Source organism: Geospiza fortis, unplaced genomic scaffold (assembly GCF_000277835.1).
Source record: "Geospiza fortis unplaced genomic scaffold, GeoFor_1.0 scaffold112, whole genome shotgun sequence".
Lineage (NCBI taxonomy): Eukaryota > Metazoa > Chordata > Aves > Passeriformes > Thraupidae > Geospiza > Geospiza fortis.
In genome coordinates, this window is record NW_005054298.1 from 24,454,046 (window position 1) to 24,473,011 (window position 18,966).

Sequence of the window (18,966 nt, forward strand, 5' to 3'; positions counted from 1 at the left end):
TGGGGCCTCGGGCTGCAGCAAAACCTTCTGGAGTCCAGGTATGCATTTGTATGTACATACAAATAAAATCTGTCACTTGCTGCCTCTTTGGTTACTCACATCTGCACTACAAGCATTTGTTAACAATACAAGTACTAGCAAAAACTGCTGCCTCACCAGGATTTAGGAAATTTCCAAAAGTAAGGACACCTTGTTCCAATTTTTTTTTTCCACTCTGCTTTTAACCTCACAAAAAAATCTCCCACTAGAGCCCAATCCAAATGGATCCAAGTGACAACCATCCCCAGACCACCAGATAGCCCAAGTATATGCTCTGCTAGATTCATAATACCTAGGCCCTGTTAGGCTTGGAAAGAGATTGATATTGGATTTTATTTTAGAGTAGTATTATAAACTGCTTCATCTACTGACAAACAGGCATTTCAACCTTTTTGAACTAAGAACAGACCCTCAAACCCCATTTTTGAAACTCAGCTGCTAGGTAGGAAACAACCATGTTTTCTAGGATCTTGAAAGGGAACTTGGCTAGGAAGCAAATCAAAATTGAGCTGGGACTAACCAGGGTAAAGGTTGCTTATATCTGCAGATTACCCCTCTCTGCTTTTCTAATTCACTCACCATGCCTTATCTTTCCATTAATCTTTAATAAACCTTTTAGTTAATTCCCCAAACACATGCAATCTACATGACAGCAGGAAACAGTGAAAAAGCAGTCCATGGATATGAGGAAATATGCAGCAGAGGAATCAAAACGAGGAAAAACTTTCAGGATTAAAACTACCCAAACTGCAGGTCAGTGGAAAATGATGAGCAACTGGAAGAAAGCAGCAATAAGGGGCAAAGCAGACAGAAGTGAGGGGCTGTTAAGGGTATTAGTATTTATCTGACCATTGGATTCATGCTTTCATTGGGCCCTCCTCTTATCCACTCTGGATCCACTTGGACAAAAACAGGCAATCAGATTTCAAACTTGGAGCCTCTGAAATGTGGAAAACCCTCTCCATGCTCACAACAAGGATATAGCTAGATTAAAAGGTAAATGTAATTTAACCCACCCCGGCAGAAATGATAATCAAATTATATTGCCTCTAAATATGATAAGTTTGGGACTGGGCGCCTCAGGGGAAGAGAAGGTGTATTGCAAACACAAACACAAAGAAACATGTTATAGGAAAGTGCTAAATCAATGCATGAATTATGATTTCTACCCTCCTTCTCTCCCCCAGGGTGCTTGATAAGCTGCTGCTTGCTTCTAAAATATCTACTACCAATGTTAGGAACTGATTAAGCAGCTTACAAAGCACTGGGGGCTAACAGACAGGCCCACCAGGGAGACTGCAGCTCTGGAGTTAAGTAGCTCGCTTTTTCATGGCTTGATTATTAAAGATGAGATAGCAGAACACGCTGAAAAGATGTGGAAGCAGTTTCAGACCTCAGGCAATTGGCCTTTTTATTTTATATATGGAATCATTTCTAGCCTGTGATTTTACCAGCCAACAAAAGCCACATTTCCTGCTGTTCTGTAGAATCCAGCTCTGAGGGGCATCTGAACTACCTCAGCCTAATGAGTCAACTGAATATCCAGAGCTGACTATGCTACTCTTATCCTGCAGAAAAGGCACCACTAGAGAAGGGAAACAGGTGAAAGAAACTTAAAATACTGTTTTACACACCACTGGCAGCAGCATTAGTGTGAACACGGAGGTGCCCAGGTCAGTCAGCACACCTCACCTCCTTGCTTCCTCCACTGTGCATCTGAGCATTGCAGCACACTCACCTTAGATTCCCTAGTCTCCCCTTTTCAGCTTTTTTTTTCCCAAATCTTCTTGTTTAAACTGTTACATAATAACATTCTGCTGTTCAGGTAAATATACTTCAAGGTTCCTGCTTAGCTGGATCAGTAACAACACGAAGACAAATTCTGCTGGCACATTACCTCTTCCATGGTCCCATCTGTCATGGTAACACTGCACGGCTCAGCTCTGTGTAGTAGGCTGGCTGAGGTTTGGGGGGAAGGGAGGGTGGGGGTTAGGTTCCACCCTGCCTCCTCCTCATGGCAATGCTCAGCAGATTTGTAAATAATCATGTTGCATTAGGGACTTTACAAACTTCAAAATTCCCAAACAACTACTCTTTCAAGCAAAGAAATAAATACTACTTGTTACCTATGGGCTGAGACTGACGAGAATTTATTGAGCAGATGAAAAAATTCTCATAGCAAAGTTCTCTTTACAGTTTTCTTTCACAGTCTCTTTCCATCCCTATTTGAACACTGATGCTCTAGGCTTTCATCCCTAATCAATGCCACTGTTAACCCCTTTTTATATGAAACTACAAACCACAGACACAGCTTGGAAGTACAGGTATTCCCTTAGAAGGGAAATGTACAATTAGCTCTGAAGGTGAGAATAGGCTCCATGTGTAACAGATAGAATAAACCAAAGACACTCACCTGCTGAAGGTCTGCCAGAGAATAAAGATGGACTTGTTGAAGAAGATACTCTCTGGGAAAGATCCTGAAAAGAGACAAATGGGTATGTGTCACACATTTTTGGTTGGGAAACTCCTAAGCTTCCTCTCCACACCAAATAACAGCAGAACAGTGACGTTAGAGAGAAAGAAACGAGAATTATATCACTCTCTAAGCACCAGCTATTTTTACAGTTTTCTGCATGGGCACAACAGTCCCACAATAAGAATAATTTCTGTGCCAGTGTCATTCTCATATTGTCAGGTCATATACTGAGACATTAACAGCCACTGAAAGCTCTTTCTGACCACAGATGATGAGTCTTTAAACAATTAATGCAGCAATAAAAATAAATAACACAAACAACACATTAGAAGTATTTCTTATGGTCTCAGACAAGGTTCCTGGTCTGCGACAAAGCTGTAACACTTAGTTTCACATGTGATTTATGGTTTTGTAACTGAAATAACTATACTGGGGAAAAAGGCCATGCAGATACCGGTCTTCCAACATCAAGTTGAGTGATATCAATTCCCCTTTCCATACAGAAATATATGTATTGGTATAGACTCTATAATGACTTACTTAAGAAAGCAGTATTACCTTACATAAGCCAAGGTTCCAGGGAAGACCATTGCTTATGTACTGACAGACCTGATAAGTAAAGCTAAATTACAGGAAACTGAAGAGAAAAGAGATGCCCTAATTAGACTGATTGGCAATAAAATGAAAAGCTGGGTTAATATAACATCACAGAGGGAAAAAAAAGGACATTGGAACATTAAGTGGATATTAACTAAAAACATTTATGAAAATGTATGTATCTGCTATAAAGATGTCAGGAACAGAAAAAGAACATCTATCTTTCTGTGCACGCACAGAGAAGCTGCAACAACATAACTAGCTAAACCACAGATCAAGAGAAGAAGACTACCAAATGCAATCTTTCCACAGAACATGGATTCTAAGAAATAATGAAAATACCTCTGTTTCTGGTATTCCATTAGTTGTCTTAACAGCATTACACTGATAGTTTTCAAAGCAGTATGTACTGAAGGGGCTAGGACCTCTCACTGCTGCTAAGGTGGGCAGTACAAATAATTCATAATTCTTTTTGTACTTTTGAAAAAAAATCTAAGATTTATTGGGGTGGGAGGAGAAGAGGCAAGGCACTGACAACTGCAGACCACCATCTCATAGCACTCTGCTGGAGCAGGACTGTGCCATTGCTCCTTCTCACTCACCAAGCATATTCTACTCTACCCACCCAATTCTCAGCTGCAATCTCACTAGGGCATTGCCATTTTCCCCTTTCAGCTCTCTAGGTTTTACTATTGCTCATTTTTCAGGGGACTGTGTTGCAGTGGCTCTGCTGCATCACACCTTCAGAATACATTTGGCACAATGTCAAAGACCACTGCAAAACAGTCAAAATCCAGACAACATACGAGACTGGAATTGCTCATTTGCACATAGCAGACTTATTAAAAGATAAGGAGTCAACTCCAAACAGCATTTTGAAGCATTAGTATTTTTTCAGCTCAGATAGAATTTCTTTCATTAAAATTTACCATCATTCTCCCCTAGCATACAGGCAGGCACTAAACAGCTTTGCCAGAAACTGTATTATCTGCTGATGCCCTTACAGCCCTGCTAAGGAAAACAATTAGCTAATGAAACATTTCTTGTTCAGGAAATAGCATGAATAGCCCATAATGCAAAAACTGTAAATGACTAGTATTGATGACTAACATCACACTCCCCTGCCTTCAAGGATGGCATTTTATTTCCTTATTTCCTGCAAGTTCTAACTCCTAGTAAAAAGTGTGCAGGTGAAAAGCAAACTCATGATCAACCAAATTCCTTCGTCAGACAAGTCTCAGCCAGCACAGGCCTGGTGACAAATCCCTATATCCGTCCCCTTCCTTAAAACATGCTGATTTGCAGCAATAGCTCTGCAGAGCTGGTATCCAACACACACCTCCTGCCTTCCAAATCTCCTTCCAGGAAAAAAAAAAAAAGTAGGCATTACCCTCCCAGTTTTATGCAAAGCATTTATATACATATATATATACTCAGCACTCAAGGGAGGGGAGTGATTATTTCCATTGCTACAGAAATTGAGGCATAAAAAAGCCCCAGTAAGTAAGGCTGGTGCAGCTTCAGATGTGCAGTCCTTCTACTGACTTGAACAATTAACATTGGTTCTCTGTGGTAAGCCACAGAGGAACAGCCGGGCAGCCAAAGCTCACAAATGCAACAGCATTTACAGAAGTCATGAAGTAACCGGGCCAGTCCCTGCATGATTCCCAGTAAAGGCAGAGGTGCAAAATACTCCTTCAACATTTACTCACACCACCAAAGGTGGAAACCATAGAGCCCCATGGCTGTGGAACCCTGAAATTGCCTAAAAGGAAGCAGCTCAGGCCCCAAATGAAGTGCTTTCACCACACCTGTGGCAAGCTGAGCAACTCTACAAAAACAGGTCTTGCTGTGCTGCATGTCTGCAATTAAGTTCTCCTCCAGAAAATTCCTATTAGTCCTGTTTGGAAAGAAAAACCCAAAGCTCAACAGGTACCTGAATGTAACTGGTGAAGCCACCTCCCAAAAATGTGTCTGTTCATTGCCAGTTTTTGTCAGCCTCTAGTGGGTGGGGAGCAAGAGTATAATAGGCACCAAAATACCAAACCCAAACACATTTTCAAAAAAAACCTTATAAAATGCAAGCAAATCAGTTGGGGCAGGAAATTCATTCAGACCAAGTCCTCCAGTGAGCACGAAAATGACTGATGGCCAGTTTCCAGCCGTTTGCTTGCCTTCACAGGTTCTCTGAGCCCAATGAGGTCATGGCTGATATAAAGTCCTTTTGAGTAAGAAGCACACAGGACTAATTCAGAGCTTCTAATTTTTGCTTCCCAACACAGAGGCCTCCTCCCATGCAGCCAGTAGGAAAGTAGTGTCTATGCTGCTATCTCTGTCCCTCTGTCACCTACAACTGAAATTGTTCAAAGGAAACCAAAGTCAGTAGAGAACAGCAGGTGAGATGGGGCTCACACAAATGCCACGCCACAGCATTCGCATCCAGACAAAGTACCACAAGGCATCCAGATCAACCTAAAATCACGCTCATGTCCAAAAATCTCACAGAGACTCAGAGCAGGCTAAGATAATGACACTTAGGAACACTTCACTAAAAAATATTTGTTCCATTTCTGCACAAGGTTGCATCAGGAGCTTTGAGCATGCTTAGATTAATACAAGGCCTTAATAGAAAAAGACCAAAACATGCCTGAATATTACTTTTCCCTTAATATAAAGATCTTTTATAAACACCAAATGGGAAATCTCTGATTAGTCATTTGAAAGCAAAATAAAATATGTCAGTTTTGTAAATCTTTTGATTGACGTGGTACAACTAACTAGATTTCTTTTTTCTAAATTGGTCAATTAAGAGCATTCAATAAACAGTGGCCTTTCAGTCAAATCTTAACACAGAAAAGAAACTGGAGTGAATTAGACAGCGGTCAAACGCAAGACATTAAGACTCATCACAATAAAAACTCAAACCTCTGCAGCTTCAGAATGTGACCTGTGACCCCTGAGAGGCAAATGGCATCAAGTGTACCTCCCACTAAAATCACCTCCTAAGCTTCCCCAGCTTGGAAACTCCCGGACCAGTTTCACCACTGGTGAGTCACAGGACTGCTGTGCTGTAAACCCTGGCTACCAGACAGGGCTTAACCTGCAATGAACAAACCAAGTTCAATGCTAACCAGCCTCTAGCTTTGTCAGCTACTGTGAACAATGAAAACCAAAGTCCTATTGGTTAAAGGTCTCTAAATTGCTTTATTGTTATATCCTAGATATAAACACAATCAATGCAAGCAGAAAAGAAACACATCATCCAGAACTTTTGATCCAACTAAATGAAAGAAATGAGCATTCTCAGTTTCTGATTATTATTCTTTTTTGCTTGATACTTTGTAATCTGAAGTACAACCTTCAGGCAAGACAGAAATTTCTTCTGTTCCTTCTAGGATGATCTTATCAGGTAAGTATTTGCACAAAGGTTATCTTTTAGTGTCCTCCCGCAAGCAGAACCACTGATAAAAGTTTGCCTTTTGCATTTGGATAAAGTGTGTAGTCACGGTGCTTTGTTAGCACTAAGTAATTGCTCTGCATTGAAAGCCTGTTTATCACCAGCCTAGGTAATTTTTCTTCAATGGGTTAAATACCCTGACAGCTCTGCTTAAGCTACAACCAATTAATCTGCCTATGCCTGACACTATAACCAAAGTACAAACGTGATAAGCAGGGGGAACTCTTCTTTTTATAGTGCAATCAAAAGAAATCAAGTTAGGCGGCAGGTGGGCACAACCAAGTCTCTTTTATACCAAAAAGCCTCTTAAAACCTAGGATGTGAGGGGGGAAGGGAGGGAAGGTGGCACCAGGGTTTCATGTGCCAGCCAGGAGTGTCTGGTTTGACCAGGTTGAGAAGTGTATGACTGAGCTGTGACTCACAGGGGACGCAGATGACCTGGTCCAGCACAGCACTGCATTCAGCCTCCCCTCCAGCCTTGTGCAGGAAGCTGCTACACCCACAGCTGGCACAGCACCAGGGTACCAAGTCCTCTTCCTCATGCAGCACAGCTCATACCCTGGCACTGCAGCTTACACCTTTGGAGCTCTGCACTACCCTGCACAGTAAAGCAGCTGAAGGCCAGCACATGCTGATGAGCACTGTTCCCGTGGCTTTTTGGCCCTGAACAAGGGGCAAGAGCCCTCTTTTGCCCTGAGCCTGCAGCCATGCACCAGCTGCAGCCACGTGTGGGGCAGGCAGGCAGGACCTGTGTGCAGTCTCATCTCACTTAGAGCAGCTCCAAATTTTCAGACTAACTATTTGCTTCTAGAAGTACAGAGGGCTATCAGTGAGTTGCTAGTTATCCCAAATACACATGGCAAGGTAAATAACATTTCTTGTTGGGTTTTCTCTTGCAATTCATTTGATATGGACATTGTCAATTTAAGGTAGAGAACAGCATCAAAAGTGAGGGGGAAAGGCAGGATTTTTTCCAGTGTTGCTAATTCTTATAGCTTTCTTCAGGCTTTTGATTTTGTATTTCCTTGGAAATCTTAGCTCCTGTAAGTTTGCTGGGAGAGAAGAGCCCGAACTTTCCAGCCAACTAAAGTTATTCAGAAAAGTAGGGCTTTGGGAACTTAATTATTTTAAAGTCAAAAGGTAAAAATAAATGAATTAATTTTAACCAAACCAAAACACTACTCATTCATTTAGTTCTTGTGGCACTATACCAGATTTTTTTTCTAATTCTATGAGCTTATGCAAAAAAGCTTTTGTGAATCACTTCACATTCCTGAGGTATAAACACTTCTGGTTACGTTCTGGGAACAGTCACTCCCACATATCTTCAGCCCACACTAAGTGTTAGATTTATTAGCAAGCATGTCCAGGTAAGGTATTATTTTACGTTGTTATGAAATTCCCCATGAGCACCCCTATGTTAAAACAGTTACTCTTATCGTCCATCAGCAATCCTGAACCAGTTCATAAACTTCCTACTAAAATGCAGTACACCAACTCCCTCTCCCTTTGTGGTTCCTTGAGCAAGGTTACAGTAACATTGTGAAAGACAAGAATTACTACAGATCTAACTCATGAAACAAGCAGCACTGTTACTAAAAGCAGAACAGAGAATTAGAGACGTAGTTTCATTTTTAATCGAAATAATTTAGAGCCCCTAATTAACTTGAAATTAAGAATAAGAAAATTGTCTCTGCTTTCGTCAGTCACTCTTGAACCTTTGCACTTTGCTGCTGGAAGTTCTGATATAAAAACATGGGGATAAAGATGCACAAACCATATTTAACATGGTGCCCACATCTAACAGGAACTTGTTTTTAAATAATTGGTTTTTTTGACAGCAACCTGGTATCAAAAGGTGAATGGAATTTACCAGCATAAAAAAGATGTAATATCACTCGTCTCTTTGACAAGGAGATACAGGTGTGTGTTATCATCTTACTGTAAAAGTTCCATACCTTTTCAGCGATTTCTCATGGGCAGCTCCTCGCAGCACTGACTCCTCCTTCTTCATAGCACAGCCAAAAAAACTTCAGCTCCCTTCTGAACCAGCTAACCCACTCTTTTATAGCACTCATCCTCACTGGACACAGCTGTGGCCTGTTAAGGGCAGGCCTGTTCCTAATCTTTGGTAATTAGTACAGCTGCAACCACTCAGGGGTGAGATTGCCTTTTGCACTATTCTCTTACATTCTAACCCTCCACAGGTGTGTCCTCTAGACCGTAAAACACTAACATGAACTGAAAGACCCACCTGTCTTCTGGAAGACTTACCATGGAAAGTTCTGGCAGGTTCCTCAGCTGATGCATACCATGGTAGAGCATTAGCTTGTGCTTTTGACCTTCCCTTGACATGAACAGACAGCAGCACTGCCTCCACCCTGCCTGCGCTGGCACACATCTCAATGCTTCAGCTGTTTCTTACCTCTCGTTGAAATGAAAACTCAGATTCCACCTAACACCATCCCCTCAGTTTTAGCCAAACACTTTTTAAGATGCTAATTTGCAAGATCCTGCATGCACAGTTACATCTTCCAAAAGAAAGACCCCTCACTTTGGGTTGTTGTTTGGTCTTAACACTTGTTCCTCTAAGGATACGTATATATTGTCTTTGAATTATTTTCTCTCTCACCCTCTTTCCAACCACCCATGCAACAAATTTTCTTCTTCTGTTGGTCTTGCCATTATCTCAGAGCCCCGAAACCACATCCTTCTGTTTCATCCCTGCTCAAACTTTCTTTTTGCAGTTTACTGCTTTCAGAATCTGTATCTTTATTCTCCTGCTTTGGAATTTTCCACTCCCCAAATGGCCTAAACATTGCAAAGAAAATGGAAAGTCTCCTTTGACAGTCTGGAGATGCCTTAATGACCTTCTGTTGTCCTTGGTCTGAAAGATGACATAGCTCCAGCTTCACATCCATGAGGTATTTGGAGGTATAGTTATTGCATTAGATCAATCAGTATTCCTGTGATGTGTTTAGACAGGTTCCCCAATTGCCACACAAATATTTTGAAAGTAATCTATTCCTGTGTCAGAAGTGTTATGTCTAAGGCCTCAGTGTAGGAAGTGACAGGACTCTATTGTTCAGCATAACTGAATCTGGGCTTGTTCCACCCCGTGCTGACAGACCAGCAGGCTCAGCCAAGAGCACACATCTGCAGCACTGGAAGTGTACATTTAACCTCCTGCTGCTATACAGGAACACCAAACTAGAGCCTGCTAAGTGATGCATCTAGCACTGGAGTTTTGCTGGGTAAAACCGATGTATTGCTCTTCTGGAAATGATAGACAAATGGTATCAGACTGACAGGAGTAACAAGAGGGAAGTTTTTCCATATAGTTTCTCACCACCATTCAGATTTACTTACAGAACCAGGGCACTACACCAAGCACTAACGCATAGGGGAATGTGCTGCAAAACATTTACCTTGTGTCACTGCCATCTGTCTGAAGTATCTGGGCTAGCAGCACCTGAACTGCAAGTTTAGATGTACAGCTGAGAGAGCAGAGAGCCCAGAGGGCTCCCCAGATGGAGCTCCAAGGTTGGCCTAGGTTACCCTACCCTACAGTAGATATGCAGGCATCTGACCACTACCCCAAAAATCATTCTGCCAGTTCCTTGACTTGAAGAATCTTCTATCATGACAAGAACAAAGCAAGCCCCGAACAGAACTTGCATCATTCAGCACAGTTTCACAGAATACCCTAATTATTTAATGGACTCAGGATTATGTTTCCTTCCCAGCCATCCATTTTATTGACTCCATCTTGGTTTGCCTGGGCCATTCATTCCCCATCTGCAGGTGGTGGTGGGATCTGTACAGCTCCACTTGCACTAATTCTGTTTTGGCTCTAGGTTTCAGTCCTGTATGCCTCTGCCTGAACAGCATCCACACGAGCAAGGCAACAAAAACAAGCAAGAACTTGTTCAGTAAAGACATTTTAGTCAAATTATGTGTTGCAATACTGACAGTTACAGCTAACTAGGCATAACAACATCCCTTGTAAAACAGGGAGCTCAGCAACAGGCTGGGAATCTCATCTGGCTAATATCAGAGGAACACTGCTCATACATGCTGGTGGAGGGCCTTATTTCACCTCCCAGACAAGTCCATGCTCCTTATTTCTCCCCCCCTTGCAAAAATAAAAGCATAGAATTCAGTGGAGCAATAGGTGAGAATAAATCACTATAACTGACGAAGACCCTTTTTACTGTGAGCCTTCTACCTACTTTAAGGATTTCTTCTGTCTTTTCTTTCCTTCCTTTTTTTCTTCACTTTTTTCTACTTTGTCACTTGCGTCTTCAAGGTTCATGACATGGTTTCAGTCCTGAGTTCCCTGCTAGATGCCAAGTTTCAAAGTTCCCAAAGTACCTATCTAGGCACACCAAACATTATAAATAACATTTCCACATTTAAGCTAACTGGATCCTGAGCTAACCTGGTTTATAGCCATCTGGAATTCTTCAGAAAAAAAGTGACTGTAAGCATTGTAAACAGTTTTGTCTTCACAGAGGACACCAAGAGTTTCCAACTTCATTGCCATCTTCATTTTGTGATCTGGGCTGAAGAGCAAGGTATAGATTTAAAGTAGATGATAATGCAAATAGTATTAATAAAAGAAACCTCAGAGTGATCTGCCTTTCCCTAATAAGGCAGGCTCTATCAGTGTCTCAGAGGCAGCAAGGTGCCAATACAATTAATCAGTCTGTTTTTAGTTCTCTGTAGACAGCAATATTAACAGTTTGTTTCAGTCTGTTTATATGGGCCTGACAGGTCTTCAAGATGCTGTGTTCACCCTCTTGTGATTAATAGTCATCCACATACTAAGGTGAAGCCCAAGCAGAAAAAGAATGTTTTTAGAGGAGGACAGATAACTGTATTCTCTCTCTCTATCTTTCACTTCTAATTAGGAAACAGTACTAAATTTAGGAATGCTGTCTCATCATATTGTTTAAACTCCTCCTTTTCTTGCAACTTGTCCCTGGGATGAGCCAAAGGAAAATTTAAAATCACCTATTTTCTTTGTTTACTTTTCAGCTGTGCTCTATAAAGTCATCACACTGGTAGTGAACATCTGCACACTGGGATACTGGATGAAGGCAGCAAAGCCATTGGGGGCATTTTGTGCAAGGAATAAATCCTTATGGGAAAAGAACTTCCTTCTTCTCATCTCTGCACACCTCTTAGGTGACATCTGAGGGAACAACTGAGCACCAAAATCATCTCAATGGAGACTGCACAAACCAAGAACGAGCCAGACTCTAAGGTGTGTATTGTGCATTCCTTCAGGGGCTTTTACACTTGTAGCAAGTCCTATCGAACTGGAGATGCTTCCCCAGTACAAAACCAAACCTTTCTTGGGCTGGGGCCCTTCTCTTCACCACACAGCTTTAACTGGAGATGGTGTGAAGAATAAGAAAAAGGAGCACCAGGAGCATTGTTTCCCAGTTTCTCCTTCTAGCCATTTCATTTTTAACTTGTTAGAAAAATGCAGTAGCAGCTGAATGGACTAAGGTACAGCACTTCTAAAATGAAGTTCACCTTTTATAAAACTGTTTTTACCACAGCAAACTCAATATGAAACACCTTTTGCTGTGCTGTGACCATGTATTTGCCAATAAACAAAATTTTCAGTGCAGCCATCTCATGGATAATGGCTGAGCAAGAGACCAGCATAAATCATGTGCTGGGTCAGGTGCCAGGGGACTGCATCTGACCTCTGCCTTTGGCTGAGCTCATACCACAGAGGAGAGCAGAGGTGCTGGAAAGGTGGTTGACTCTGACCCCCTCATGCTTTGCCACAATGTGAGGCGTTTCAAAGGTCCCAGCAGTGGCTACCTCACTGTGATGCCATGGCAGGGGGCACGAGGTAGCAGATCCAACTGAAAATACTCACACAAAGCCAGAAAGCCTGAGGAGGAGTTAAAGATGCTCACCACAATGTGTGATGCCCCGGGGCTAATAGCTGTCAAGAACAACTTCAGATATTCAGACCCTAAGACATCATTTTAACCCAGCTCCCCAGAGAAGTCAGAGCATAACATCTTTCCAAATGGGTAACGCCTTCAGAACCAGAGTGTGAGAGAAAGCAAAACAGGCAGCGGGAGAGGCAACATGCCAAGGAAGCTCCATCCTTGTGCTGCAGGCGGGCTGTGGCTCTTACCTTCTACGCAGATCCTCAGCCACTGCTGCCCTGCAGCTGAACAAGTAGGCTCGCAGGGACTTCAGCTGCTGTCTCAGGCGGACAACAGTTGCCAGAGGTTCAGCATGATTGTACAACATGGGATTTTCCTGCTGGATATCAATTAATGGCTCCTCATAAACATATTCCAGGAACTCTTTGGCTTGCTTTGACACCTAAAAAATAAAGCAGTTTAGTTAGGCTTTTCTGCTAACTCTTTTTAAGCAGATCTCCCCCTCTGTGATCTGTCAGCTATTCTATGCATCTGAAAACTTAGTCTGTTACCCATTAAAAATGGAGACAGAGTTGAGAGAGATCCAACTCTCTGCTTATAGCCAAGTCAAACTTCATCAAGCCCTTCAAAACTGAATGTATGAGATAGCTACTTACCCAAAGTACAGTGATATCTGCAGTCACATATGCTTTTACTGCACAGTAACACAGCTTACTAGATTTTTTTAAAGTCTACAATCTGAATAACCAGATTGTACCAGCTTTCTTCCCTGGTAGTATTTTTGTTTGCTCGCTGCTTTCTTTTTGGCAAAAGGCAAGTTGTTGTGCTTTTTAAAATACAGATAAATAAACCTGAATCTTAGTAGTATTACTCCCAGAGTTCTATCTGCAAGAAGTTTCTCATGCATTTTTCATGACAGTGCCCTGCTTTATCTCCACCTGCAAAAAGCTACTGTAATCTCGATAACTGAACAGGACTCTTGTTCCTTAAGTGAAAAGGCCAAATTCCCTCTCATTCCTGATTTGTGCATTTTATCACAGCTGGAAAAGAGAAGATGGGATTACATGAAATGAGCTGCAAATCACCTGAAACTCTGCTACAGAAATATTACTGCTTCCATGATTCAATTAGTCCTCCTGGACCTCTAAGTCAATGTTCACACTGAGACAAGGGAAGGATGAGTTAGGCTAACAAAAGTATAAAGGGCACACATGCTACAGCCTCTTGAGATTTAGGAAGTTATTTCCCTTCTGGGGGTGTAGGTAAGAACAATACTCATCCTTATAAATAGCACCACTTCCAAAAGCAGCACGAGTAACTAGCTACTGACAGGGGAAGCTAGCCCCGGATGTAACCTTTCCACAACATTTAATACAAATTTAAGAAATATGCCAAGGCCAGCCTTCCACCAATAACTACACAGATTACAAGATGTGCCATTTTAAATATAGCAGACCATAACTCCACAGGTTTCCCAGGTCCTGAAGCTGTATTAAATATCCCACCTACTTACATTAAACACCCCCCTATTTTTTTAATATCCTGCATGTACAAAGAACTGTGCCATCTGAGTGGAATCAGAACTAACACAGCAACACAAGCACCTCAGATTTTGTAGAACAAACTTCTATAAACTCCAAACATATCAAGTTTTTTAACACTAGCAACACTGATATTTTATTATGCTTATTGCAGTGCATTAAAAAACTGCAGTTAAACAACCTGCTTTTATAATCATTAACTATCTGACTGCAATATCTCAGCAATCCCTCAGCAACTTCCATGTCTATAGTAATTATTAGTCGTCTTCCACCAATGAGCAAATTAAAGCATGTATTCCATGATTCCTGAGGAGGTGTGTGAATGCCTGGCACAGTGACCAGCTCCTCCCATCAGGAGGATCAGGTGCTCAGTTCTGCCTTTGTCCATCTCCTTGCTTTAAGCCTCTGTTGAGGTGATGGGCTCCTCATCCACCTGCGCTGCTGTCTTGGGAACTGGGGGGTGGTTCCTGTCCAAATACTGCACTCACACCTGTGCACACCTCTGCCCCACGTTGGGCATCTCTCCTGAGGCATCAGGACCACAGAAACAAAGAGATACCACAACTGAGGTCCCCTGACCAAGCACTACTGTGCAGCTGCATGGTCTGAATGCAGCCTTTAAAGGAGAGAAGGGCAAAGCAAACCCTTCCCTCTCCTTGACAATAAAATGAACCCATGGAGTGCTGATTGCAGGAAAAGCAGCTTTGCCCAGCATCATTGGCTGACAGATAGGTGTCAGTCCACTCTGCATGGCTGACACAGGCACACACACCTTGTAAAACATTAACTCACATTGCCAAACACAGCAGTGTTACAAGAGGCTGAAACACACTCTTGAAACAGGAAGGGCTGGGCAGTCACAGTAATTCAATATTTTAGTATAGATCCTAGCATACTCACAGTCCCCCAGTTTTACTGGGCAGTAAAACAATCCTATTAAATCAGCCAGGAGTGAGAAGATGCAAAGTGCAACAGGGTTTCAGCTTTAAATGTCATAAAAGGATGGATGCTAACATTTCCAGACCTTTCCTTTCTAAAGCCTGCAAACTTACAGTTCAAAATTCAATTTACTATAGGTCAGCTTCTCCTGAAACCTTCTGGCACAGGGAGTTCATTTCCTACTGTGTTTGTCTGGCATTTTGTGCAGGCTGAAAGCCACCTGAAACAAAGTGCAATATTTAGTGGGCTTTGCATGCAAACAGGGAAAACACTTGGCATCAGCAAAAGGAATAAAGAGTGTTCGCAAAACTGCCTCTTTTCTTTTACCTTCACACAAACACATGAAAAATACAAATATGAAAACAGTAGGAGAAATGGGGAAAAAAGCAAACCTGGGGACTGAGCTGCAGCTTTGGTTTGACAGAAGAAACATGTCTAACTGCCAAGTCCTTTCAAAGAGCTTCTATTGCAGCCAAGAAGATTTCTCTTTTCCTACCCACGTGCTACCAGATGTTAAGATGTTAAGTGCATTGTTGTTTTTCAGGATCCTGGGTACGGGAAGAGACTGCTCTAGAGAGGTTCATTGTTTCTGATTTTCATGACCTGTCTTGCCAAAAGCAGACAAGAACCTCTCAATTTCCAAACTTAATTGACGTCACAGCTTATTTTACAGCTGCTGAGCTCATGTAACATAAAAAGAGAGATATACCCAGTTACACTGTAAAAGCTCATGTCCTACAGTACTTTTTGGTGCTTGCTTTACCAGAAACAGGACAGACCCCAGAAACACCTGAGGAGGCAGGGAATAAGTGGCAGTGAAAGGAATGCAGGTTTGCAAACTCTTCATTCAATTTTGCTTCCAATTTGGTGGACTGACAGACACATTTCAGACTGTGTAAAACAAAAATGCTTTTGAATCCTGGAGCCCTGTCTCAGTCCTGATCACCAAATGTGGCATTATTTCCTGCCAAATGTGTGCTTATTTCCTGCAGGACCTCTTTGGGGTGTGCAACCAGAAGTACAGCCAGGAGCACATCCCCCTCTGCAGAAGCTCCACTTGCAGGCAGTGCTGTGCTACCTACAAGGGGCAGGGCAGTGTGCTTATCTTCACCTTCCCTCCCTGCCTTAGTTCCTGCTCTAATAGGTGGGGATGATGTTGTTTTTTCCTACCTGAGGGGTTATGTTCCTTTCTTAAATTCACCTCTCTGAGCACTTTCACACAAAGACAGGTAAAGCAGCTGAACAGAATTTGCTTGTGTTCCCCAGGCACCTCATACCTGTTCTGTCTACAAAAAGTGCAAAACAAAATTTCTCACTATTACAGTGAGATGACAATAGATTAAGTTTTCAATGAATGCTTAAGCTTTAAAGTCCTGCTTCTTTTTGTGTCTCAGCTACCTATACCACAGGAAACAGACTAGAGCATAATTTTTATGCTGCAGGTTTAGAAAAATACCCTTCTAATTTTCTTGGCAGTATTATTGACAGCTTGATACGAGGTCTTTGCCTTGCCATCCACTAGCCCCATATCAGGTCTGCTTATACTACCATATGGTAGCAAGTTTAGTCCTTGGTAAAAGCATCCAAAACAAAGAACTTTTAAATATTCCTAACTTCTAGGCATAGGAGGGCTTTTTGTCTCCACACCTTGGAGCTTTGCAACTTTGAAGAATCTTGCATTTCACAGAGCAAGACTATAATTTTCCTGATAGCAGGCTCTGGCTACCTTTTAATAATCTCCCCATCTGACAAATTTTCTTCAAGAGACCTGCTTTTCCCCTAATAGGGCATTTACAGGTTATTTTTTCCTCTACAAATAGCACATAATAATAATATTTGCAGACACAAAACATCAAACAGCCTCTCCTAACAGTGGCTGCTAGGTCTGAAGCTCTAGCATGGTCTGGATTCCTTATGAGTTTGTTATTCTTTCAGCATATACTGCCTGAGATGGCAAAACAACACTGTTACTGTGTTTGCTGGTATAATGCTTTGAGGCATGTCATCAGGGCCCCCATCTAGCAACCAGCCACCAAGGCAGCAGCAAATAGCAGATTATAAAAGTTTTAGAAAAGCTCTTGTGTGGCAAGTGAACAACTGTAGAATTTTCTTATTATGTTACTTTCATCTGTTTGGTTCAATCAAGGGCTGCAGCAGTGTCCTTCTAGTGTCCTCAAAATGCTCATGCCAAGAGACAGGACATACTGGGCCTCACAAACATTGCATTTGGTAAGCCAGCTTCCTATAGGCATTCCCACAATTTAGCATCCATCAGTAAACTGTGCCAATCCTTAGTCCCTGGTGGTCATGAAACAGGTACTCCTCAAGGCTCCAATAACCACAAGAATTAGAGCTGTTGTTGTGTGCTACCTGTCCCTTGAACAGCCAGATAAGCAATGATGAAAAAGATGCCACCAGGAAGGAGGAGCATGGCTGCTCCTGTGGAGGAACATTTTCGATCTGGCCAAAGAAACTGTGATGAAAACAGGTCTTGTTGAGAGAGCGAGGCTCATTTTGTCAAGGGGGAGAAAGGCAACAGTATTAGCAGTCAGTGCCTGCAGCCTTCAGGCTGCTGTGTTTCTATCAGCAATTCAGTTCACTTGCTAGCACTCCAGCCTGCAGGGAGATTACCTTGTATTTGGAAGTGTCCCAGTTATGAACCAGTCGTGCAGGGATAAGGAAGTTGTCATCCACATGGCAGGTGCTGCAGTAATACCATCCACTGTAGCTGCACACCTTGGCTTTGCCATTGGACAAACCTATAGAGCGCTGACAGCCTAGAGAAAAGAGAGGAGCAAAAGTCTGGGTTTGTACACCAAGCCAGAGATACACCTTCAGGATGGAGTCAGAAAAGTATTCCTCCACTTGAGATCCTTTTATTTTATTTATTTTACCCTAGAGACATTTCTCATTCCATTTAAAAAAAATCGAGAAATAAATATCAGTATTCTTGGACTAGCACTAAAAAAATCACACCTAACTTGGGCATCTGTGACAAAGAGTTCAAACAGCAGTCAAAAGATACTTAGCACTTCTCAAGAAACAAAGGCAGAAGACTTGCTTGTGAGACACTGGGCATTTAAAAGCCATGGCCATCTGAAAACCATGGCCTGAAGCTTAGACAGGCCACATTCTACTGCATACTTGCTCCAAAGAGCTCCCATTTTCCCCATAAGAGAATGGGCCAGCACTGCCTGCCTGCAGGGGTGCAAGCCAGCTCCTGCTGACAGCCAGAAGGGATGCTGACTTGGCAGGTAAGACTCAGCCACAGAATTAGCACCGCCAAGGCAAACCATAGTCAGATCATGAATAATAACTGAGCAGCAGTCACACTGAGAATGAGTAGTTCTTGACTAGCAGTAGTGACACAGCTCAGCTCCCAGCAGGGTTTTTTTTCCTTACAATTGCATTACTCTGTGTCTTACAAGTCTGAGGTCTGCCTGACACTTTTTTCACAGCTAGATCCCTTGCCTCTTCCCATGCCCTCTTGCGTGGAGTCCCTGGGGAAAAACAATGTATTCATCAAAAGCTGCTGCTTTAGTTGGAAAGAACTAATGCAGAGATCTTCTTCACCTGACCACCTGTTTTCACAAAACACATAAAAACTCAATGTACTTGACACTTCTGTCTTTCAGTGGTGACTAAAATGAGCCAAAAGGTTCATATGATATTAGAGTGGATGGCTGAAGACAAACAGCACAGTCACATTAAACAACCTGCTCAGGAAGTGAAGTTAAAATTTTTGGGTAAGGTACATCAAGATGTCTGTGGCTGTTAACAGCTCACATGACAGAATTTCTGCTTGTCCTTCAAATGCCAGTGTCCCCACATGACATTTACAGTTTCAGCCAGAGCACCAGAGCTCCACTCTGGCACGTGCTGTATGCTCAGATGGTCTCTGCTGCAGCTGGTTAGAAACACTGAGTAGCAGAATCTTTGTACATCACTTTTACTGCAAAAGCATTGGTTAAACAAGGGTTTTTCAAATAGAAGTCAACT

The 18,966-nt window shown here is 42.2% G+C and overlaps 1 protein-coding gene across 1 annotated transcript in view; it reads right to left on the reverse strand.

Annotated features, from left to right (window-relative positions):
* The window catches only part of PLEKHM3 (pleckstrin homology domain containing M3), a 66,763-nt gene that overhangs the window by 30,752 nt on the left and 17,045 nt on the right, over positions 1–18,966 (reverse strand). The window contains exons 3-5 of the mRNA XM_005415926.2: positions 17,599–17,744; positions 12,736–12,929; positions 2,453–2,516 (exon numbers count right to left, since the gene is read on the reverse strand). Of these exons, the coding sequence (XP_005415983.2) occupies positions 2,453–2,516; positions 12,736–12,929; positions 17,599–17,744 (404 nt within the window). The remainder of the gene's footprint in view (positions 1–2,452; positions 2,517–12,735; positions 12,930–17,598; positions 17,745–18,966) is intronic.